This window comes from Bactrocera oleae, chromosome 4 (genome assembly GCF_042242935.1).
Source record: "Bactrocera oleae isolate idBacOlea1 chromosome 4, idBacOlea1, whole genome shotgun sequence".
NCBI lineage: Eukaryota > Metazoa > Arthropoda > Insecta > Diptera > Tephritidae > Bactrocera > Bactrocera oleae.
The window spans coordinates 30,855,071-30,881,586 of NC_091538.1; the positions used below are offsets into that span (position 1 = coordinate 30,855,071).

General features: G+C 39.1%; 1 protein-coding gene across 4 annotated transcripts; it reads right to left on the reverse strand.

Moving 5' to 3' along the window:
• On the reverse strand, positions 1-24,842 carry Chi (LIM domain-binding protein 2 Chi). 4 transcript variants are annotated; one of them, XM_014241122.3, is made up of 3 exons: positions 24,747-24,842; positions 24,556-24,610; positions 1-2,071 (listed from the first exon to the last, which is right to left on the reverse strand). In XM_014241122.3, exon 3 carries the CDS (start codon positions 2,040-2,042, stop codon positions 300-302), a length of 1,743 nt encoding a protein of 580 aa, XP_014096597.1. In that variant the 5' UTR covers positions 2,043-2,071; positions 24,556-24,610; positions 24,747-24,842; the 3' UTR covers positions 1-299. The 4 variants fall into 4 exon arrangements, with proteins under 4 accessions (XP_014096597.1, XP_014096599.1, XP_014096598.1 ...); XM_014241124.3 differs by lacking the exon at positions 24,747-24,842 and having other exon boundaries at positions 1-1,765; positions 1,823-2,071; positions 24,556-24,729; XM_014241123.3 differs by lacking the exon at positions 24,556-24,610 and having other exon boundaries at positions 24,747-24,841.
• Between the last annotated feature and the right edge of the window lie 1,674 nt (positions 24,843-26,516).

The following is a 26,516-nucleotide window of genomic DNA, read 5'->3' on the forward strand; positions in this document are numbered from 1 at the left end:
TTATTTTGAAATATATTATATTAAAACTATATTATATTGCATTATAACATTATATTACAATAAATATGGGGAAATACATACAATATTCCATGTGTATTCTATTATTTGGAAATTGCCTTCATTCATGTGTTATATAATCTAAAACCTTAAGTGCCTCAAATAAGTGTGAATTCGACTCCAAATAATCATAAATTAATGGAATTATAAATCACCACATAGGTGTGTTATTATATTATATTTAATTGGGAGCTTTTGCATTTTTCCTATATATTCCTAGAAGTACTGGCATACCAAGTCATCTACTGTGAAACTATTGGACTTTTTTTGTCTATTTCAGATATATTAGAATTATTTTGTTGTACAGAAGCATTGCTAGGACTAGAAGGGATGTTTCCCGTTCGATCCATATTCCATGGATTTGATCCTGATATAGGCGAGTCTGCATGACCAAAGCCTGTATGATTTTCATGTTCCACAGCATTACTTCCATCATATTGAGTATTCTCTAGTCTTGTAATTAATCTTTCATCTTCTTCACCAAACTCACCGCCCATCAAGGTGGGTTCACCTACAACCATTACATCTTGTGAAGATAATGAGAAATTTGGACCCGACGGAGATCTCTTTTGATTGGTAACCGGAGGCGTGCCTGCATTTGCCGCTCCTCCAGAATTAGATCCTTTCCGTTTACGTCTCTTATTCGCTGGTCTTTGTGGATCCTTTTTTCCTGGAGGAGCCACCATTCGTTGCCATTTTTGAAACAAAGTAGTTTTTAAGCAATCACGTGGACTTAGTGCATATGCTTTATGCCTAGACATTAATTCTTGCATTGGTTCCAGTATAACACATAAACGGAGATAATTCAAAGTGGAATTTGTAATTCCTGCCCTTGTAATATTCTTTGTTATTTGATCTAATAGCATTGGGTCCGGTGGTATCGATGTTCCTATTACAGACCGGGGAATAAGTTCCCTATGGCCTTTAATTGTCATGTGCCATGATCTTATTCGCATATAGTCATCATACACAAATTCTAGTATAAGTCTTGCGTCAGCACATACTTTAGTAAAAAATGGCTTACCATGTTGCGTTATTACTGTACATTGGTCACAATCTAGCGTAATAGTTGTATTATGAAATGACTCTTTTGCATGTTTAAGCTGGAAGTACAAGTCAGATACGCCTCCTTCATAGATGCTGCGAAAGAATCGTGGTATTAGTGTCCGTCCAATAGTATATCTTTTTGGTCCGTCTTCTAAACAAAATAATATTGTTAATCTAGCATCATCTTCAAAGAACTCAGTGGTGAAGGAATCCCACCAACAGTTATCACTTTCATCTGTACGTTGCTGAAGTCGCTTATTCAATTCAAAAACACGGTGTTCAGTGTGACTAAAATAAGAGTTATGCCTTCTAAAGCCTTGCTCCATACGATCTATTTGTTGAGAACTTCCCATCATTGGGTGGCTGCCTGTATGACTAAATGGAGAAGTAGTTGATAATGTGCTGAATTGGCTTCCAAAAACTGCTTGCGAAGAAAAGTGACTGCCCTGTCCAGAATTAAAAGGAGTTCCCGCATTTGATGGTCTATTAAATTGATTTAAATTTGAAGAGGGAGAGCCAAATGGACCTCCAACAGGACCATTAAAGGATCCCGAGCTTGCAGACTGAGTATAAGAACCGCCAATGCCTTGTTGTACAACTGGTCCTGGAGTCGAAGAACCAGACGGGGCAGGCGAAGACGTATACTGAGGAGTATTAGAACCTGGCGGATTCGTATTTTGAAATATTATTGACTGATTACCGGCAGGAGAAGACTGACCTCCTTGTGGATATTGACTGTTACTAGAATTATATGTAATACTGTTTTGTGGAAATCCACTTTGATTTGATCCATCGGAGTTTAAATTAGAGTTGTTAGAATTGTTTAAAAGTGACGAATTTTCCGCTACATTTATGTTTTTCCAATTGCTGTCGTCCATTCCTGATTGAGACGCCATTGTTGTAACAGTATTAATACCACGGCGATTCAGTCCCAACATTATTCCTTTTTCATAGAATTCATTGATATCTAAATTTGAAAGAAAGCAGTAATTATAGAATTTGGTATTAAAGTACTTACTAATGGTTAATAAGTAAATAAATACGGTTCGCAACTAAACATATTGATAGAATCTAACGAGAACTTCACTGGCTAAAAAGCTAGATCAGGAAAAAAAATAAAGAAAAAAAAACCACAAAGCAAAAATCTGTCCCCAAACAAATATTTAGTTTCTTTTGTTAAAAAAAAGATTTTGCAGTTTCGAACACAGAAAAAAGTCACAAGAGACAAATCTGAGTCACAATCATGCTAGTATGAGACGGCGCAATCATTTGCAGCTATGAAACCAGAATTATTGCTTATGTTGGTTGGCTTTTATATTTCGGTATTCGGCAGCGCTAGGGTTGCCACCTGGCAACTCAAATCTTTATCGTAGTTTGACATTTTTGATATTATACAAACTCAGAACGTTTTGAGATACGAGTGATATTTATGTTAATTACAGTAACTTAAAATATTCATCTCGACTAAAAAATGAAACTAAATCGCGAACATTTTCGCCAGATTATTTTTTTCAACTTTTGACATGGATTAGCTCATCAACTTAATTAAATTTTTGGAGAGAAAGCTTCATCAAGGACCAGTGTTTATTGATGGTATGGTGTATTCAACCAAGGTCGTAGCTCACATCAAGTCGAATTTCGTGAAGGTCGTCCAAAATAAAAAATTATTCCGAAAACTATTGGTGCTGTGGGGTTACTCTGTTTCGAGTGTCAAACTGGTGCGTTTAATTTTCTGATTCGTCATCAACCTGGCACATGCAACAGACAAATAATGTAAATTCGTAGCGCCTATTAGTAGTTTAAGCATACTAAAATAATTTCTTTTATTAGGTAAAGATGAAAACCTAAAAGTAACTTTAAATGGAGTGACCCTCTGATATTGTAAGATCGTTATGGGACCTATCGTGAGATTGAGACAACTATAGGCAATAGAGGGACGAACATATTGTATTTCACATAATCGGTTTTGTTCCCGTTGTCGTTATCAACATTTATCAAACATAAATTTGTATTCCCTTTTGAAACGAATATGGTAACAGTCGTTTCTTGTCATTGTAGTTATTGAGAGCGAAGCAGATTGAAATTTTAGTGTCCGAAATAAAAAAAACGCCTGCATATGCCAATAATTTAAGAATAGAAATAAAGCCATTTAATTTCAATATTTTTTTAAACGATAATTTGAAAAACGACAGTATTAGATCCAGATAACCGAGTCCAAAAAAAGTTGTTTGCGCACGAAGCACTTCCAAGCAGATCACTCTGCACAATGGCAATGCGAGCTCTCACAACGACTGAAACAACTGCATTTTTGAGCACTCAAAACATAGATTTGATGAATCATCCACCGTGTAGTCTTGACTTGGCACCGAATGATTTCTTTTTATTCCCGTACGTAAAACGTCTCGAAATATAAAAAGCAACCCTCATATAAACAACTTCTGGGTGTATTTGCGTTGTGTGCTGGAGCAGGACCTCTTATGCTATTCATCGGAGAGAGTATTGCTTAACTGCTTTACCACACCTGCTTATACACTTTTGTCCCAGTTTTACCCCCTTTTTCACAAAAGTGAAGAGGCTTTTTGCGTCTTGGAAAGTTTATGCGTAGATTTTATCGTTTTACTTATTAAAAACTTCTTTAACAGTCAAACATTTTTTATCTGTAAAAACAAAACAACTAAGTTACACCGGCACGTAATATAATAAAATTATAAGAGTTGTCGTCATTATAAATAGAAAAAATACATACTGAAAAGTCTGCGGCAGCTCTAAATAGTTACGTTGATATTTAACAATGCGAGTTTTATATGCTTCAATGCAATTAAAGTATGTATTTGCAAACTCACATAAAACTGTGTTTTCATATAAGCATAATGGTACGGAAAATCATTACTAATTCAAATTTTCTGAAAGTAAATGTAACTCTATTTACGAGCTCATTTTACCTTTAGCACCATTTTCAGTTGTTCATAAAAATAGTAGAGCCATCCTTAATTTTTCTATTTGTGAGTTAAGACAACTTAATTACAATTGTTTAATGCAAAGAATTAAATTAAGTTACTTATAAATGTCATTTTCAAGCCCTACGTCGAAGGATCAATATATTTAATAAATTTTTTTTTGAATTTTGATTTAAAAGAAAATATGAAAGGATATACGAATAATAACTGGTAGTCGACGAAATAAGCCCCGAGTTGCCTAAAATTGAGTAATATACTAAACACATATGGTCAAAAAGAAGAGGCAGACAAATAAACTGACCGATAAATCATTAGTTAGAAGCAGGGATGCGAATTTTTTAATTCAAACATTTTGGATTAAAAATTAAATATTCATTTTTTAATGTGATGTGGGACTATAACTTAGATTTTCTTTTAATCCAAGATGTTATTTTTTTAACCGGTATATTGCATTTTTTAATTTTATTTTTTCCGTATTTTGGGATTATAAAATAAAAACAAATTTTAAATCAAATGTTAATTAAATTTTTTAAGGCATTATTTGCAACCCTTGTACCCAAATATTAGCTTTAAAAGGGCGATTTTAACCACTATGTATAGGAAAAGTCATAAAATACTTATTTGTTAGATCCCAATTTAAAAGACAGCAACTCAAATTTATAACCTTTAACTATGCCACACTAGAAAAACAGATTTACATATTTATACAAATACCCACATAAAGTGGTTAATTAAAGTCAAAATGACGAAATTTTTCCTGAACAAATGAAGGTAAAGTAGTACTATTCAGGTTAAAATGTTGCCAGCAATATGCTCTAATCATCAAAACTAATCTAATATGTCTCCGTATACTGTTTGAACCGAGAAGAATACAGGACCCTAACTAATGTTTTTGTTGCAGCGGATAAAAACATACCTGAAATAAATTTGAAGAAAGCAGCCGAGTTGACAGAGATAAAAATCCGGGTTTGTTCCGGTTACGTAGACCCGACTGTCGTGGGAACGGACTTAACTAATGCTTAGACACTGTTTCTCATACAGTGTCGGGTGGCCTATATATAAAATTTAACGCGTTATCGTTAAATATATCCAACTAATAGAATATGTTATACTTCAGTATATAAGGGGAGAAATTTGACAAGGAGATGAAGCATACTAGGGGTGAGCATAGAATTTTTTTTTTAAATAACAATATTGAGGACTGAACGAAGCCTATTTAATTTCTTAACTTGAAAATGTGTGGGAAGATTTCATTTAATATGTTTTATGAAAAACGGTCTAATAGCAAGTAAGGAAAGGTTAAGTTTGGGTTTTACCGAACATTTTATACTCTTGCACCTTGCAAGGAACAAAGCCGGGGGAACACCTTCAGGTTTTGACAAAACCTTATATCAAACTACCATTAAACATCTTCTATGCGATTGCGCAGCACTATATAGGAAAAGAATCGCAACCATCGGCCGTGGGTTTCTTGACGTCTCGGATAAAACTTGTCTCACTGATGAAGTTCATCAGAAGTACGGGGTGGTTCAGAGAGGAGCCAATAGAGTGAGGGGACCACAGTTCCAGTGGTATCACAATGGGCCTCCTAAAGGCCTAGGTGTGTCGAATGACAGCCACTTTACCTACCTAGGTATACGGGGGCTAAGGGAAGTGTTGACCTGCTTTTACACATTTTTGGAACAAGCTATATTCCGATTTCGATAATTTTTAGACGTAAGATGAAATACCTTGAGGGCACTACTGGTGCAAAGTTTATAACTTTATTGATGTTTGATTTGTATACTGTAAAGTAAAAGAATCAGACGGAATTAAAAAGTTTGTTATATAGGAATTAGGCGTGGTTTCCATTGTTGCAGTGTTTAATTGGAATACTCAAACATTCTCATCTCACACCACAAATTTAATGGATTCGGTAGAGTAGTTCCTGAGATATACATAGGATTTCACATTAATGTGGCAGTGCCACGCCCATTGTCCAATTTTTACACCAGATCATATAAAGAACTTTCACTACCACCCTGGTTGCAAATTTTAATGTTTGTGGCTCATTTATTAATTGAGTTATCGTACTTTTAATAGTTGTCAACATAACCGTTATATGGGGAGTGGGTCGGTCTGGTTATTATTACATTTTACCAATTTTCACAGAGTGTGAAGAGGTAATAAAAAGACCTTTTCTCAGCAGCTTTAGTTGATGCAGCTTAAGCAATTTGGAAGATATGTACATTACATACAATGGGCGGAGCCACGCCCATTTAAAAAAAAATTTACCCACAGGTGTCCCTGGCTACTGCGATCTACTCTACTAAATTACAGTTATGTATCTTAATTTGCGGCTTAGTTATGGCACTTTAAAAGGTTTTTGTTTAATGGCGTTTTGTAAGCGTGGTAATGGACCGTTTCTGCCCATCTGCAATACCAACCTGGAGTGCCAAGGAAAATGTGCACCAAGTTTCATCAATATATCTCAATTTTTGCTCAAGTTATCGCCTCCACTAACGAACGGACGGACAGACAGTCACTCGGAATTCAACTAGTCTCGTCATCCTGATCATTTATATAAAGATATGTAACCCTATATTTAACTCGATTAGTTTTAGGTGATACAAACAATCGTTAGGTGAACAAAACTATTTACTCTGTAACAACATATTGTAAGAGTATAAAAGCTTTTAATAGAGTAAATACCGACAAACAGTCAGTAGTAGAATAAAGAGCTACAATCGGTCAGTACTAAGTATGCATAATAGATAGATAAGTTCAATGCTATGCTGCAAAGATGAGCCACCGATGGCGTCCATTAAACTTAACCACCTATCATCCTGACTTAACTACTTACTACTGACCGATTGTCGCTCTTTATTATAGCCTATTCGACAAAATACTAGTTTAATTACACTAGTGTATAGTAATTTTGCGACTGTAATGTTAGCGGCTGTTTCTCGTTAATTTTGGGTTGCTAAAATCAAATGATAGTAAAAATTGCCTAACACCTAGAATTTTTGTTGTGTTGTAGTCAAGGGGTGTAGGGGTCAAACCACCACTATTTACTTAAATGACAAAAATAGCTGTTCGTGATGGAATATTTCTGAACTCAAATTCGTAATCAGGACACCTCAAATACCCCCATAGATCTCTTAGCACTTTAGTCTCAAAATTTTCCCTTCAGATTTGTTGAATAGTGTTATTATACTATATTATTTTTGCTCATGATTGAAATTTTTAGTTTTTTAGTGAATAATATTTTAGATTCACTGCAAGTTTTATGACCACACATTTTTATCTATATTTCAAATCTTTTTAACTTTGTCGAAAGAACGTGTATAAACATAATGTAATTTATATACACCTGCGGCCACGCGGAACTTATATATATATATACATATAAATATAATAACTATATTTACAGTCTTTATTTTATTTCGTTTAATGAATAAGATATAAAATAGCTTTTCTTTGCTCAAACAAAAGCGTTCAATTTTATTGTTTTTAAATTAATAACGCGACTAAACTTTCTATTTCAATTCAAAAAAAATAAAAGAAAAATTAATTCTAATTATAAATAAATTAATTTAAAAAATTATAATTTTTTCATCGCGTCAGTCTCTTTTATTTTTAGCTCATTTTGTTAGCTGCACTAACTTTTAAAATGATTTAGTCTACAACTGAATGTGTTTTGTTTTTAATTGGTAATATTTTTGATAAATAACACCTACTTATTTCTAAACAAAAAAAATTCGAAAAAGTACCGCCATAAAAGTTGCCAATTATGCGTAACACTTGAAATTTTTGAATAGTAAGTTGTGCGGCGTGGCCCCCGGAGTAAGTATGCAGCTATTCGTCTATATAATGGTATCCGAAAGCATGTTAATTTAAATTTGAATAGCACTTACTTTTGAAAGCCTATCACCTTTCCTCAATCCCAAATGTGCCCTATTATTTTGAGCATTTCTGTTTGTATTATTGAGCATTTCTGTTTGTATAAATTATATATATTCTATATTTATTTTATCACCGAATCCGGAGTTAAAATGGGTATGGGCTGATAGAGAAAGTCCCCAGATTAAAAATATATACATAGCTGAAGTTGACTCATGATTTTGGGGATATTTGTAACGGGTGTTTTTTTAGAGGTATAACTTTAAATAACGATGGATTATTCGATTGACATGAATTTTATTTATCCTAAAGGTAATCTTGTGGCATTACATTTTAAATATGATTTCTGGCATATGACCGCCACGGCTGGCACGGATGTAGTCCAATCTGGACATCCAATTTTCGATGACTTTTTCCAACATTTGTGGCCGGATATCGGCAATAACACGGCGAATGTTGTCTTCCAAATGGTTAAGCGTTTGTGGCTTAAGCGCATAGACCAATGACTTTACAGAAAGCAGTCTAGCGGTGTTAAATCCCAAGATCTTGGAGGCCAATTCACAGGTCTAAAACGTGAAATTAGGCGGTCACCAAACGTGTCTTTCAATAAATCGATTGTGGCACGAGCTGTGTGACATGTTGCGCCGTCTTGTTGGAACCACAGCTCCTGGACATCATGGTTGTTAAATTCAGGAATGAAAAAGTTAATAATCATGGCTCTATACCGATTACCATTGACTGCAACGTTCTGGCCATTATTATCATTTTTGAAGAAGTAAGGACCAATGATTCCATTAGCCTATTAAGCGCACCAAACAGTGAGATTTTCTGGATGTAACGGTGTTTCGACATACACTTGAGGATTAGCTTCACTCCAAATGCGGCAGTTTTGTTTGTTGACGTAGCCATTCAACCAAAACGCTCGACGATAAAAATGAACAATTCCCACAACAGCCGGTTCTGCGATACCGGAATTGACCCGGATTTTATCCGGCTAAGGGCTGTTATTTCGGCGATCTAACCCTGTTTGGATCGGTAAGTTTTAGATTAAGTTTGTCGTCATTGGAGCAACGCCCAGCAGCAGGGTTGCTCCGTATCCTCCTGACCCGTGCTGGCATAGAGTCCAACCCGGGCCCCGAGGAATTCTACTTCTGCGTATGCGCAAAAAGGCTCCATCCAAATTCCACCTCGGTTAGGTGCAATACATGCAATGGATGGAGCCATCTTAAGAACTGCTCAGGCCTTAAGACACACAGGGAGTGGACCACGAGTTACGTGGCCCCATGCTGTCAACGGAATAATGCGACACCTGCCTCAACGACTGTGCAACCTGCACCATGTTCGCGCACTGCGCTGCCACTCCAGTCGAGTGGCCAAGATAGGACCTCCACGGCCCTAAGGAGCTCACACAGACAGCATGACTCCCAGTGTGACCAACCTCTCCCCCAACCTTCATCCAGCTCCAATCCCCGTGCGAGAACCACCCAGCAACTCCTGGTTCCTTGCACAGTCTGTTCCGTGTGTCAGACCACAATACGCCGGAATGTCACATCAGTCAAGTGCAACTCTTGTACTGGCTGGTGTCACTTTCTGTCGTGTTCTGGTCTGACCACCACACGAGAGTGGAGTGCGTCGTATGTTGCCTCATGCTGTAGGAGTCTGCCCCCGCAATCACATACAGTGGCGTCGCCAACCAACACCACAGTGCGACAACCGCCCATGCGGATAGCACAGCTGCAACAACCACCATCTACACGCACTCCACTCACCCCTAGGATCACGACTGGACACCCGCGACAAACGCGACTCTTACAATTTAGCTGCAACGGACTCCAGAGCAAGATCGAGGAGATAGTTGCATTTATGAGCCGGGAGCGCGTAACGATAGCTGCGGTCCAAGAAACCAAGTTAAACAGCCGCTCAGATCTTCTGAGTTGTGCAGATTTCAACGTTTTACGTAAGGATCGCGAGAGGGATAATGGTGGAGGCCTAGCCTTCATATTGCACAACACTGTGCAATATCGTCTAATCGATGTTGACATCGACCGCAGGGACACCACCCTAGAATGTCAGGGTATAGCTGTCCGGTCAGGCGATGTCGAAAACCGTCTGGTGCTAGGCGACTTTAACGCGCATCACGATCTTTGGCATTCCTGCCTGTCAAACGATCGTAGGGGGATGGAGCTGGCGAAACAGATAGACGATTCGACATTCTGCACAATAAATGACGAAGCCCCCACCAGAATTATGGGCACCTGTAATAGCTCGCCAGATATTACAACCGCTAGCGGTGGTCTGATAAATAGTATAACCTGGCGACCTATGCTAACTCTTGCATCAGACCATCTGCCCATAATTATCTCGATCGAGAAACCTCCCGACTTTATTTCTGTGGACAACCGTACTTATGTTAACTTTAACAAAGCTAACTGGGTCGGCTTCACAGAATTTACTGGGAGCACCTTCAACGCACTATCCATTCCTACGGACGTCATCGTTGGCGAGCGTCAATTCCGCAAGGTGATCGCTGGAAGAATCCGCCCCAATTTCCCAGCCGAAGCAGCTGTATTAGCAAATGAGCGCGACACCTTACGCCATGCCGATCCCTGTGATCCCCGAATAAGGGATCTCAATTTGGAGATTCGGCAAATGGTAAATCATCATAAGTGGACAAAATGGATAGAGCACCTGAAGTCCTGCAACCTCTCCACCGGTGTGAGTGAGCTCTGGACTACTGTCAAGGCCCTGTCAAATCCGAGGAGACATGACGATCGGGATGAAATTCAATTCAATGGCCATGCCTCCTCGGACCCGAATAAGTGCGCGAGCTACTTTAGCCGGCAGTTTATACTGCACCCTTCGACCGACAAGGCCAAACGATGTGTACCCGACGGCTGCGCCAAATGCCAAAAGACTGCGCACCACTTACTTTCACCGATTGGGAGGTTCAGTAAGTCATCAAAAAGGCGAAATCGTCTAAATCCATCGGCCCTGATGGAATAAGCATGCTGATGTTAAAACACCTAGGCTCAACGGGAGTAAACTACCTCACCAAGGTCCTCAACCTGTCGATATCCACTCTTCAAATACCCGATGTGTGGAAAGTCGGAAGAGTGGTCCCACTGCTGAAACCTGGGAAACCCGCCAACAAAGGGGAGTCTTATCGCCCGATAACTCTCCTTTCCCCAGTAGTGAAGACACTTGAGGCCTTGTTACTCCCGTCATTCACCCACCACCTGAGCCTAGCAGACCATGAGCATGGCTTCCGTAAAGTGCACAGTACCACCACAGCACTTAGCGTCATAAACGCCCAGATAGTTCATGGCCTGAACCAGAAGCCACCCTGCGAGAGGACGATCCTCGTAGCGTTGGACTTGTCAAAAGCTTTTGACACAGTCAATCACGCAACGCTACTTGAGGACCTGGAACAATCAACGCTCCCTCCAGGGCTGAAGCGGTGGACTATGAACTACCTGAGCGGTCGGCACTCATCCGTACTGTTTCGAGGTCAAAACTCGAAACTCAGGAAAATTAAACAGGGGGTTCCGCAGGGCGGTGTCCTCTCCCCGCTACTGTTTAATTTCTATATTTCAAAACTCCCCCAGCCACCAGCGGGAACTTCAATGACCTCGTACGCTGATGACTGCACGATATTGACCTCTGGGAATGGAATCAATGGCATGTGCTCGAAAGTAAACGGCTATCTCTCCGATCTTTCTCGCTTCTTTTCTGCAAGGAACCTAACACTATCCCCCACTAAATCCACAGCGACCATCTTCACAAATTGGACGAAGGAGTACAGACTGGACCTGAACATTTCAGTCGATGGCACAAAAATTCCGACAGTAAATAACCTGTCACTTTGGACAGTCTGTGCTCTTTCACTCCTCATACGACCGCGATAACTGCCAAAGTACAGAGCCGCAACAAAATCCTCAAGTCGCTTGCCGGCAGCTCATGGGGAAGAGACAAAGAAACGTTGTTGGCAACATACAAGGCAATCGGCCGGCCGGTCCTTAATTATGCAGCCGCAATATGGTCGCCTGGATGCAGTGACACGCAGAAGAAGAAGCTTCAGACTTGTCAGAACACTGCACTCCGGACTATCACGGGATGCCTCTTGATGTCTCCAATCGAACACCTACATAGTGAGGCCCGTATGCTTCCGGTTAAGGAACATAACGAGCTCCTCTCCAAGCAGTTTCTGTTGGGATGTTTTCGCAGAAACCACCCCTGCAGTCGCCTGCTTGTAGCGGAGCCGCCTCCTAGGAACATCAAGAGGTCCATCCTTGACTACGTCGACGACATTAGACAGTACGCCGACCAGACTTCGGACGCAACTAACTTCAGACAGGCACTGACCGCCATTCACAGTGGAGCCATTAACACCTTCACCGACTCCCTCTCAGTGAATGGCGTAATACGAGTCAAACCACCACCCATTGCAGACACAGAGCTCGAGTTGCCTCGCGAATCTAGAGTGACCCTCGCGCAACTTCGTTCTGGATACTGTAGCAGGTTAAACTCCTACCTATCCAGAATAGACCCTGACATACCAAACACATGTCCTGCATGCAATGAGTTTCCGCATGACACTAACCACCTCTTTACATGCCCAACAAACCCCACTCATCTAACACCCCTCTCCCTATGGTCCGACCCCGTCGAAACAGTTTCGTCGTTTCCTGGGCCTTCCGTTAGATGAACTCGACGAAAACGAATCTAGAATTTATCACCCAAACGGGGATTAGGTAATCGTTACAACAACAACAACAACAACAACAACAACAACGATAAAATGAACGTAGTGCGCGATACGTATTCCGCACAAAACCATTATTTTCGGAATAAAATTGCACTATTTGCAAGCATTGTTCAGGCGTGAGTCTATTCATAATGAATTGCCAAACCAAACTGAGAATAAATCACTTGACAAAAAAAACACCCGTTATTTAAAGCTCATAAGCTTAGATGTATATTTTTTTTAAATTACAATATATTGAGGTAATGCACTTTTCAAAAATAATAATAATTATTGCAAAAATAACTTTAGTTCAATATTTTAGTTTTTGTTCAATTAAATTTATTCACACAATAACAAAATGTTACATATTAACAAATAATCAGTGAACTTATCTACATATGCAAACGAACCAAAAGAAAACAGCCTACACTTTAATCCAGGGAAAAATACAACACATTATCAGTTTTTTCGCTTAGAATTCCTTTCACCTTCGGCTTCAAAATATAACCCTAGTCGGCCTACTATCAAGATTTATCAAGAGAACGATTTACGAATAAATATCTTAAAGCCCATAAGAGCGGCAGCTATATATTGGGTGATGCTATTCTAAATCCCAGCCAAAAATTATTCAGTTTCATATTATGAAAACGGAAAAGCAATAGATATTCGATTATCAAAAATAGTATTTCGTACTACAGCCACCATTTTTAATCCAGTTTTCGACATCGTCCATTTGCGATGTAATTCCAAACCTCTTTAACTCAAGCCTATTAATTGCGTTCCTTTTTTGACACAATTAATGTCTTTTTTGCTGATATTTTTATAAAGCATAACATTATTTCGGCAATGTTTTACCAGTTCCATTATTACAAAGTATTCACACAAAAAAAAAATAATATTAAAAACATGAGCTTGACACAAAATCTGACTGGGCTTTTATATAGCACCAGATCATATATGATCAGATCAAGAATATACATATATGGTACACATATATACAAAAGTCCAAAAAGTCACAAATTAAAGTATTTATTTTTCTATGTATTATGAATTTTACACTCATATTATTCCCTATTATATCCACTCACACATCACTTAATAGCTTGTACACATTTCTTTAATATTGAATAGTGCACAAACATTTTTAAAGGGGTTGTTGTTGTTGTAACGGTTACCTAGTCCCCGCTTGGGTTATAAGTTATAGTTTGGTTGTCGTCGAGGTCATCTAACGGGAGACCCATTTACTGTGAATGTCGGGAGTACATAGTAAGGCTTCGAAGTGTATTCACTACTGGGGAAAGGAGAGTTATCGGACGATAAGTTGCCGGGTTTCCCAGGTTTCAGTAGTGGGACCACTCTTCCGACTTTCCACACATCGGGTATTTGAAGAGTGGTCATCGACAAGTTAAGGACCTTGGTGAGGTAGCTTACTCCCTTCGAGCCTAGGTGCTTTAGCATCAGCATTTTTATTTCACCTGGGCCAATGGACTTTAATGATTTTGCCTTGTTGATGACAATCTGAACCTCCTTATCGGTGAAACTAAGTGGCGCTCAGTCTTTTGGCATTTTCCGCAGCCGTCGGATAACACATCGTTTAGCCTTGTCTATCGAAAAGTCCGAGGCGGCATGGCCATCGAACTCAGTCGTCATGTCTCTTCAGATTTGACAAGGCGGGTGCGTTCGAGCTACCTAATAATTGCAGCAGTAAAGCTACTGTGTTGCATATTTGCTGATACCCTGCTGACGTGCAGACAAAAATTTAATTGCCGATTATTTGCATAAATTGCGTGCAAAAAGTGACAGTAGAACGTGATGCTGTTGCAAGTGTTGCCAAAAATTCACGCAGAACGTGATACTTTGACAAATTTGCAACACTGCTGTCGTGATTGCCATCTCAAACGCACTCGGCCTTAACAGTAGTCCAAAGCTGATTCACACCGGTGAAGAGGTTACAAAACTTCAGGTGTTCATTTTGTCCGCTTATGCCTGTTAACCGAATTTCCAAATTGAGGTGTCGCACTCGTTAGATAAAACAGATGGTTTGGCTGTGAAATCGGGGCAGAGTTTCACGATTCTTCCAAAAGGGATAATGCATGCAGTAGCAACTGCAATCAATTTGCGGAATTGACACTCGCCAACGAGTGAACGTGCTCTCGGTAAATTCTGTGAAGCCAACTCAGTTGGCTTTGTTAAAGTTAACAAAGGTGCGGTTGTCCACAGAAATGAAGTTGGGAGGTATCTCTATCAAGATAATTATGGGCAGATGGGCTGATGCGAGGGTTAGAATAGGTCTCCAGGTTATGCTATTCATCAGATCACCACTAGCAATTGAAATATCCGGCGAGTTATTACAGTTGCCCATAATTTTGTTGGGGTCTTCGCCATTCATTGTGCCGAGTGTTGAAACGTCTATAAGTTCCGCCAGCTCCATCACCCCACGATTGTTTTACAAGCAGGGGTGTCAAAGGCGCCTAGTACCTAACGGTTTTTACCACGAAGTAGCGCACCTATGTTCGAGTGATATCCTGATGGGCAACATGTAACAGGGGGGATGTATATACAAGTATTAAATAGTTCGAGCTCGACATCGCCTGACCGAATAGCAATACCGATAAGACGATATTCCACAGTGTTGTGCAGTATCAAGGCTAAGCCTCCACTATTTGCGATCTCGCTAGCGATCCTGTCTGATTAGTAGACTGGGAGTCACGCTGCCTGTTTTAGTTTCCTAGTACCGTAGAGAACCTTTGCTGGCCACTCGACTGGAGTGGCGGCGCATTGCGCGAACTGGTTGCGATTTGCACGCTCATAAAGGCTGATGTCGCAGTATTGCGTTAGTAGCATGCGGCCACATAACTTGTGGTCCACTCCCGATGTGTCTTAAAGCCAGAGCAGGTCTTAAGATGGCTCCATCCATTGCATGTGTTACATCTAACCGAGGTGGAGTTTAGAAGGAGCCTTTTGGCGCAAACGCAGCACAAAAATTTCTCCGGGCCCGGGTAGGACTCAATGCCAATGAAGTCAGTCTTAACCAAAAACTTACCGATCCAAGGGTTAGAACACCGAAATAACAGCCCTTGGTCGAATGAAATCCGAGTCATTTCCGGTAATGTAGAACCGGCTGTCGTGGGTATTGAGTTTTCGACATCGTCCATTTGCGATGTAATTCCAAACCTCTTTAACTCAAGCCTATTAATTGCGTTCCTTTTTTGACACAATTAATGTCTTTTTTGCTGATATTTTTATAAAGCATAACATTATTTCGGCAATGTTTTACCAGTTCCATTATTACAAAGTATTCACACAAAAAAAAAATAATATTAAAAACATGAGCTTGACACAAAATCTGACTGGGCTTTTATATAGCACCAGATCATATATGATCAGATCAAGAATATACATATATGGTACACATATATACAAAAGTCCAAAAAGTCACAAATTAAAGTATTTATTTTTCTATGTATTATGAATTTTACACTCATATTATTCCCTATTATATCCACTCACACATCACTTAATAGCTTGTACACATTTCTTTAATATTGAATAGTGCACAAACATTTTTAAAGGGGTTGTTGTTGTTGTAACGGTTACCTAGTCCCCGCTTGGGTTATAAGTTATAGTTTGGTTGTCGTCGAGGTCATCTAACGGGAGACCCATTTACTGTGAATGTCGGGAGTACATAGTAAGGCTTCGAAGTGTATTCACTACTGGGGAAAGTTATCGGACGATAAGTTGCCGGGTTTCCCAGGTTTCAGTAGTGGGACCACTCTTCCGACTTTCCACACATCGGGTATTTGAAGAGTGGTCATCGACAAGTTAAGGACCTTGGTGAGGTAGCTTACTCCCTTCGAGCCTAGGTGCTTTAGCATCAGCATTTTTATTTCACCTGGGCCAATGGACTTTAATGATTTTGCCTTGTTGATGACAATCTGAACCTCCTTATCGGTGAAACTAAGTGGCGCTCAGTCTTTTGGCATTTTCCGCAGCCGTCGGATAACACATCGTTTAGCCTTGTCTGTCGAAAAGTCCGAGGCGGCATGGCCATCGAACTCAGTCGTCATGTCTCTTCAGATTTGACAAGGCGGGTGCGTTCGAGCTACCTAATAATTGCAGCAGTAAAGCTACTGTGTTGCATATTTGCTGATACCCTGCTGACGTGCAGACAAAAATTTAATTGCCGATTATTTGCATAAATTGCGTGCAAAAAGTGACAGTAGAACGTGATGCTGTTGCAAGTGTTGCCAAAAATTCACGCAGAACGTGATACTTTGACAAATTTGCAACACTGCTGTCGTGATTGCCATCTCAAACGCACTCGGCCTTAACAGTAGTCCAAAGCTGATTCACACCGGTGAAGAGGTTACAAAACTTCAGGTGTTCATTTTGTCCGCTTATGCCTGTTAACCGAATTTCCAAATTGAGGTGTCGCACTCGTTAGATAAAACAGATGGTTTGGCTGTGAAATCGGGGCAGAGTTTCACGATTCTTCCAAAAGGGATAATGCATGCAGTAGCAACTGCAATCAATTTGCGGAATTGACACTCGCCAACGAGTGAACGTGCTCTCGGTAAATTCTGTGAAGCCAACTCAGTTGGCTTTGTTAAAGTTAACAAAGGTGCGGTTGTCCACAGAAATGAAGTTGGGAGGTATCTCTATCAAGATAATTATGGGCAGATGGGCTGATGCGAGGGTTAGAATAGGTCTCCAGGTTATGCTATTCATCAGATCACCACTAGCAATTGAAATATCCGGCGAGTTATTACAGTTGCCCATAATTTTGTTGGGGTCTTCGCCATTCATTGTGCCGAGTGTTGAAACGTCTATAAGTTCCGCCAGCTCCATCACCCCACGATTGTTTTACAAGCAGGGGTGTCAAAGGCGCCTAGTACCTAACGGTTTTTACCACGAAGTAGCGCACCTATGTTCGAGTGATATCCTGATGGGCAACATGTAACAGGGGGGATGTATATACAAGTATTAAATAGTTCGAGCTCGACATCGCCTGACCGAATAGCAATACCGATAAGACGATATTCCACAGTGTTGTGCAGTATCAAGGCTAAGCCTCCACTATTTGCGATCTCGCTAGCGATCCTGTCTGATTAGTAGACTGGGAGTCACGCTGCCTGTTTTAGTTTCCTAGTACCGTAGAGAACCTTTGCTGGCCACTCGACTGGAGTGGCGGGGCATTGCGCGAACTGGTTGCGATTTGCACGCTCATAAAGGCTGATGTCGCAGTATTGCGTTAGTAGCATGCGGCCACATAACTTGTGGTCCACTCCCGATGTGTCTTAAAGCCAGAGCAGGTCTTAAGATGGCTCCATCCATTGCATGTGTTACATCTAACCGAGGTGGAGTTTAGAAGGAGCCTTTTGGCGCAAACGCAGCACAAAAATTTCTCCGGGCCCGGGTAGGACTCAATGCCAATGAAGTCAGTCTTAACCAAAAACTTACCGATCCAAGGGTTAGAACACCGAAATAACAGCCCTTGGTCGAATGAAATCCGAGTCATTTCCGGTAATGTAGAACCGGCTGTCGTGGGTATTGAGTTTTCGACATCGTCCATTTGCGATGTAATTCCAAACCTCTTTAACTCAAGCCTATTAATTGCGTTCCTTTTTTGACACAATTAATGTCTTTTTTGCTGATATTTTTATAAAGCATAACATTATTTCGGCAATGTTTTACCAGTTCCATTATTACAAAGTATTCACACAAAAAAAAAATAATATTAAAAACATGAGCTTGACACAAAATCTGACTGGGCTTTTATATAGCACCAGATCATATATGATCAGATCAAGAATATACATATATGGTACACATATATACAAAAGTCCAAAAAGTCACAAATTAAAGTATTTATTTTTCTATGTATTATGAATTTTACACTCATATTATTCCCTATTATATCCACTCACACATCACTTAATAGCTTGTACACATTTCTTTAATATTGAATAGTGCACAAACATTTTTAAAGGGGTTGTTGTTGTTGTAACGGTTACCTAGTCCCCGCTTGGGTTATAAGTTATAGTTTGGTTGTCGTCGAGGTCATCTAACGGGAGACCCATTTACTGTGAATGTCGGGAGTACATAGTAAGGCTTCGAAGTGTATTCACTACTGGGGAAAGGAGAGTTATCGGACGATAAGTTGCCGGGTTTCCCAGGTTTCAGTAGTGGGACCACTCTTCCGACTTTCCACACATCGGGTATTTGAAGAGTGGTCATCGACAAGTTAAGGACCTTGGTGAGGTAGCTTACTCCCTTCGAGCCTAGGTGCTTTAGCATCAGCATTTTTATTTCACCTGGGCCAATGGACTTTAATGATTTTGCCTTGTTGATGACAATCTGAACCTCCTTATCGGTGAAACTAAGTGGCGCTCAGTCTTTTGGCATTTTCCGCAGCCGTCGGATAACACATCGTTTAGCCTTGTCTATCGAAAAGTCCGAGGCGGCATGGCCATCGAACTCAGTCGTCATGTCTCTTCAGATTTGACAAGGCGGGTGCGTTCGAGCTACCTAATAATTGCAGCAGTAAAGCTACTGTGTTGCATATTTGCTGATACCCTGCTGACGTGCAGACAAAAATTTAATTGCCGATTATTTGCATAAATTGCGTGCAAAAAGTGACAGTAGAACGTGATGCTGTTGCAAGTGTTGCCAAAAATTCACGCAGAACGTGATACTTTGACAAATTTGCAACACTGCTGTCGTGATTGCCATCTCAAACGCACTCGGCCTTAACAGTAGTCCAAAGCTGATTCACACCGGTGAAGAGGTTACAAAACTTCAGGTGTTCATTTTGTCCGCTTATGCCTGTTAACCGAATTTCCAAATTGAGGTGTCGCACTCGTTAGATAAAACAGATGGTTTGGCTGTGAAATCGGGGCAGAGTTTCACGATTCTTCCAAAAGGGATAATGCATGCAGTAGCAACTGCAATCAATTTGCGGAATTGACACTCGCCAACGAGTGAACGTGCTCTCGGTAAATTCTGTGAAGCCAACTCAGTTGGCTTTGTTAAAGTTAACAAAGGTGCGGTTGTCCACAGAAATGAAGTTGGGAGGTATCTCTATCAAGATAATTATGGGCAGATGGGCTGATGCGAGGGTTAGAATAGGTCTCCAGGTTATGCTATTCATCAGATCACCACTAGCAATTGAAATATCCGGCGAGTTATTACAGTTGCCCATAATTTTGTTGGGGTCTTCGCCATTCATTGTGCCGAGTGTTGAAACGTCTATAAGTTCCGCCAGCTCCATCACCCCACGATTGTTTTACAAGCAGGGGTGTCAAAGGCGCCTAGTACCTAACGGTTTTTACCACGAAGTAGCGCACCTATGTTCGAGTGATATCCTGATGGGCAACATGTAACAGGGGGGATGTATATACAAGTATTAAATAGTTCGAGCTCGACATCGCCTGACCGAATAGCAATACCGATAAGACGATATTCCACAGTGTTGTGCAGTATCAAGGCTAAGCCTCCACTATTTGCGATCTCGCTAGCGATCCTGTCTGATTAGTAGACTGGGAGTCACGCTGCCTGTTTTAGTTTCCTAGTACCGTAGAGAACCTTTGCTGGCCACTCGACTGGAGTGGCGGCGCATTGCGCGAACTGGTTGCGATTTGCACGCTCATAAAGGCTGATGTCGCAGTATTGCGTTAGTAGCATGCGGCCACATAACTTGTGGTCCACTCCCGATGTGTCTTAAAGCCAGAGCAGGTCTTAAGATGGCTCCATCCATTGCATGTGTTACATCTAACCGAGGTGGAGTTTAGAAGGAGCCTTTTGGCGCAAACGCAGCACAAAAATTTCTCCGGGCCCGGGTAGGACTCAATGCCAATGAAGTCAGTCTTAACCAAAAACTTACCGATCCAAGGGTTAGAACACCGAAATAACAGCCCTTGGTCGAATGAAATCCGAGTCATTTCCGGTAATGTAGAACCGGCTGTCGTGGGTATTGAGTTTTAATGGCGTCATTCCATGTGATGGGCTCAAAAAATCGATTGTTTTTTATAAATTGGTTTCTTAACATATCTAGAATAAGGCAGTAAAGTGATTTTTAAACATTCTAAGTCTTTTCAAAGACACAGCAGTTAGAAGGAGCTGTGCGGAGCGCTAAGTTGCAGACTTAAAACTTTAAGCGCGTTTTTCTAAAAGCTGAATTTTTCAAACATTCCTCTAATGTATCTTAAAAACGGCTTGACCGTATGACTTGAAATTTGTAGGGTAACTCAGCACATGTAAACGCATGGAATGAACTATTATCAATCAAAAAGTTCTTACTTAAAATTACCAAAAGTTCAATTATTGTTAGTAAAGTGATTCTAACTAATCTAATTCTAACTCGTTTCAAAAATACAGCAGTTAGAAGGAGCTGTGTGGAGCGCTGAGTTGCGGACTTGAAGCTTTATATGCGCTTTTCTCAAAACTGTGTTTTTCAAACCTTTCTCTATCGTATGTTAAAACGGCTTCACCGAATAGGGTAACTCAGCACATGTAAACGCATCGAATGAACTATCATCAATCCAAAATTTAGATAATTTATAGCAAAAAGCAAATATGCAAAACTCGCAAATTTTTTTGATAATAGTCCATTCTCATAGGCATACATATTAAAACGCCGCTAATTTCTTTTTTGTTTGAGATAAGCCAAACAACCGGAAGTGCGAGGTCATTTTTTTGAGGCGGGAGTGTTCATAACGCTGTAACTCATGTTTTATGGTGTCGAAATATTAGGTCAAGTAAAAAATTCGTTCGGTTTTTATTTAAGAGATGTCGTTATTGTCCATAGTACTAGTGTTACGTGTCGCATCATATCATACACGGCGTTTATTCGCGCTAAAAGATTGTCCATGACAGTTTTTCGATTGATTGACTCAGTACGTTGTGAGCGCTCGTCAGAGATGGATGGATATTTTACAATTTTTCTTCGATCAAGGCGAAAAAGCAGCCAAAGCGGCTGAAAAAATTAATTTAGTTTATGGGCCCGATACTGTAAACGATCGTGTAGCACAAAAGGGATTTGCTAGGTTCCGTTCCGGTAATTTCGATGTCAAAGATGCACCACGCGTCGGGAGCCCTGTCGTCGAAAATTGCGATAAAATCATGGAAATAGTGGAAACAGACCGTCACGTGAGCACTTATTTAATTGCTGAGGAAATAAAGATAAGCCAGAAAACCGTTTGGAACCATTTGCATAACCTAGGATTCAAAAAGAAGCTCGATGTTTGGGTGCCACACGAACTAACGCAAAAAACATGATGGACCGAATTTCCATCTGCGAATCACTGCTGTATCGCAACAAAATCGACACGTTTCTGAAGCGGATTGTGACTGGCGATGAAAAATGGGTCACTTACGACAATATCGAGCGCAAACGGTCGTGGTCAAAGCTCGGGGAAGCGGCCCAGACAATGGGCAAGACCGGATTGACGGCCAGGAAGGTTTTGCTGCGTGTTTGGTGGGATTCGCAAGAAATCATTTACTACGAGCTGCTCCCCAATGGCCAAACGGTCAATTCGGCCCTCTACTGCCAACAACTGGACCGCTTGAAGGCATCACTCATTCAGAAGAGGCCATTTTGATCAACAGAGGCCGAATTGTGTTCCATCAGGACAACGCCAGGCCACACACATCTTTAGTGACGCGCCAGAAGCTCCGAGAGCTCGGATGTGAGGTCCTAATGCACCCACCTTATAGTCCTGGCACCAAGTGATTACCATATTTTCCTGTCCATGGCAAACGCGCTTAATGGTGAAAAGTTGGCCTCAAGAGAGGCCTGTGAAAATTAGCTCTCCGAGTTTTTTGGCAATAGGGACGCAGCCTTCTACGAGAGGGGTATAATGAGTTTGGAATTTCGTTGGTAACAAGTTTACGAACAAAATGGCGCATATTTGACTTAAATCGGACAAATGTACACAAAGTTATCATCTTTTGAAAAATCAATAAAAAAATCGAACGAACTTTTTACTTTACCTAATATATATTAATAAGTGATAAAAAGATAATACAAATCCCTAAGACATGGGATGACCCTCTTAAATCGTAATTAAAGTATTCTTAAATTTGACTGATTAACACAATTATAAAATGATTGCATGTAAACAAATAGTAAGTGTTCACATACCCACATATTGCAAGACAAAAAAAAGAAAAAGAGAAGAAAAGAGAAATGTTATACCGCAAATATAGGATCCAAAATCGTGAGATGGGTTATGTCCAATCTGTCAGTATTTCAATTCTCTTGATAAATCCCTTTGTTGTATTAACAAGGGCAATTTTATTGAAGAATGGCCGAATGCCGTCATTGCAGAAAGTAATTCGACGTAATAGGATTAAGAAAACCAACATTATTGGATCGACTAGGGTTATTTTTTTTAAGGACGACCGAAGGCCGCGAAAGCAGAATGAAATTCGACGCGAAAGAACTCTGAACAAGGTGTTGGATCGACCAGGGTTATTTTTTTGAAGCGGGTTCAATCTGCTGCATATTCGCACACTGCTCCGCCCCTCCAGTCGAGTGGCCAAGAAAGGACCTCTACGGCCCTAAGGAGCTCAAGGCAGCATGACTCCCAGTCTGACATTTCTGCTGGGATGTTTTCGCAGAAACAGAGGACAACCAAACTATAACTTATCATCGAAGAGGGGATTAGATAACCGTTACAACAACAACAAGCAAAAGAACTCTGAATATCTCTGTGTTGGATCGACCATCGACGAATAATGTCATGGAAATTATAACTCTCATTGTACCAATTACTATTCTTCAACTAATTGCTTCCTGTATTTGCTGTTTAATCTCTTAATATTTGCTTTAAATAAGCATTTTCTTTTTACACAATTTTTGTTGTAGACACAATATCACAACGGTTTCATATTGACAAATAATAAGTGATGCCATATCCTTTTTATTTCTGCGCGGGTTTCCTTTTGTAATGGCGGCCTTCGGCCTTCTTCAAAACATGTCCCTGGCCGATCCAACACTGGCGTGGTCATTGGGCCATTCGCATCAATTTAGTGAAGTATTAGTGTATAATAAATGTATAATATAAAAAAAAATAACTATAAATCGAGAACTTGCAAGATAGAATTTGTAAAATTTTCAACCTAAAATACAATATACATATTATTAATATGGAAAATCTTCACAATCCAGCCATAGCCCTTTTAATATGGGATGGTATACTAAAGCCGACTTGTTCTATTTATATGTGCACTGCTGCATATTAGCTTTCGAGTTCGGCGTTTCTATTCTAAATCGCAGTTAAAAATGAGCCTGTTAACCCCTAATTCGGGGAATTTCTCCATATGTAAGTATATCTTACCAGCAATTACCTCCGGAGAATATTTAAAAAAAAAATCAATACAGCTGGTACACTGCAATAGAGGGCTGACTGTGGTGAACAACATGGATGCTGTGGCTAGGAGAAAATTTCTACATCCAATTATTAATAAAATATCATAACAGCAATTTTTAAATAATTGAGTACACTAATATATAATATCAAAATATATTTTTCCACAAAATATGTTGTTGCATACATATGTATATATTACTACCAAAAGATCCACAAATCTGATCAACAAAAAATTTATATGGAAGGATAATTGATACTAATTTGATCGTAACTTTCTGCTACTAAGTATGTAAACTTTATTAACCTGATGTTTTAATATACTGTTTTTCTATCAGTGCTTAATTCTAATTCTAAAGCTTATTTTTATTTCGATTATATTTAACACGAAATTCTATATATTACAGAGTGCTGTTAGAAGTAATGGAAAATAACATAAAGTTTGGTTCTACTAAACATAGCAATTTATTTATCCGGAATATAAATTTTAACTACATACGTTTCAATAAATCAAATCCCGATAGACAGCCTCTTGTTCACTGGTGTAATAATTTCTGTGGAAAAAATTTCCAAAATATTATTATGCATATACTTCCGTTCAAATTTTAGAAACAAACACACGCAATTACACTAAATTTATTTTTATATATCCATAACTATACTAATTGTTAATAAACTCTAATTACCGACCTTTAGAATACCAAGTTTTAAATCGATATACGAACACAATCGATTGATAGTGTACCGACTCTGCGGTTACACATGCCTATAACAGTTCGAAAAGCGAATGCATTCGTATTACTTAAGGGGCATCTAGACAGGCAATTTATATTTATAAAAATCTGTTGCTAGCAATATTGGCAAATATATTGCACATTGCTAAAGTCAAAAGTCAAGCAATATATCTCTAAATATATATCCAGAGAATGTAATATATAGAGAATGTTCACAGTGCGGCCATTAGCAAAATATTTCACTTTTCGTAGGGCACATTTTAGGGCGAGCACATAAATGTGGATTGAGGGGTAATTGAGAAATAAAATGTTAATATATAAATCGAAGAGTATCAATGTTGACAAAGCTAATATATACATAAGTAAATGTGTATCTATATGCAGGTGTTTGTTGGTCGGTTGGAAAAGTTCATGTATACTATATGCTAGTAGTTAGATTTTTTTCTAAGTCTAATACACATACATATATGTATATGTTTTATTGCGCCAAATTGGAAGTTGTAAGGGGATTCTGCTTTTTGATTTGAAAAGTTCTTGTGTACTATATGCAAGTAGTTATATATTTTTTAAGTCTAATATATCTTTTACTAGGGAAATTGCAAATGGACGATTTCGTAATATGGCATTAATATTTTTTTTTTAACATTTAATTTCAGCATTTTATAAAAATTGTTTAAATTGTTTTTAATTGCTTTAAGTAAAAAAAATTCATCAATAAATTTTGCAGATATTTTCTAAAAATAATACACTTGTCTTTGATTTATAGTATAGTACAAACATACAATTTTTTGTATAAACATATATTACGTATAAAAAGCATATTGGAATATACATACATATCTACTTACGAACATTTTTTAACAATATATTGAATATTTTCTTTAAAAAGTTTTACATAGTTATGAGTACATGTAAAACAATATGAAAGATAAATATTTGTAAATTTGCTACAAACAACATATGTATGTAAATATATAAACTAATTGCTTCATGTGAAATATCCGTTGTCACGGACAACCAATTGCGGAAGGTCATGTTTTTTGTTTTCATGTCAAAAAGTCAATGTTACGAAAGACTGACTTTGTGAATACAGTCTCACAACATTGTGTTGTTGGTAGAAAATGCGAGCTGTTCCGAAAAAAATTAACGAACGGCCACCGGGTGTCGCCGCTTTAGCAGCTTTGCGTACAAACTATCGTAAATATGTATGTTTATGTATGAGCATGCATACATATTTACGGAGATTTTTGTCATGGAAAAATATTTTAAATCGACAAAAGCGTTGTTGTCACTTTTTTACTGTATTTTGTATGCTTGCGGGGTTGCACCTTTTCCCTTATGGAAGGAACTTCAGAAATTTGTTCAATTTTTGCTTTTTAGCTTTTACCTTCGTCGCGAAAAGACACTTGTAGGGAAAGACATGTTCGAAGAGATGTGTATGGCGTTTACTTTTTTCACATTGACTATAAATGTTACTTTGTTTTTTTTTTCAGTTTTACATGCATCCATTAAAATTCGCAAATGATATTCATATCAATATACATATATGATTGCATATACGCGTATAAAAATATAAGCCAAAAGAGTAACATACGGCTGTATAACCAAAGCAAGTCTCTGAGCATAATTTTTATTCAATGCTCAGCTCTGTTCATACGCCACTGTTAAAATTTCTCCTTCCGAGCTAGCTGTAGTGAAACACGCTCATCGTATTTTGATAGGTTTT

Excerpts from the sequence above, each read along its gene's own strand:
- Chi (XM_014241122.3), bottom strand. The coding sequence starts at position 2,042 with ATGTTGGGACTGAATCGCCGTGGTATTAATACTGTTACAACAATGGCG.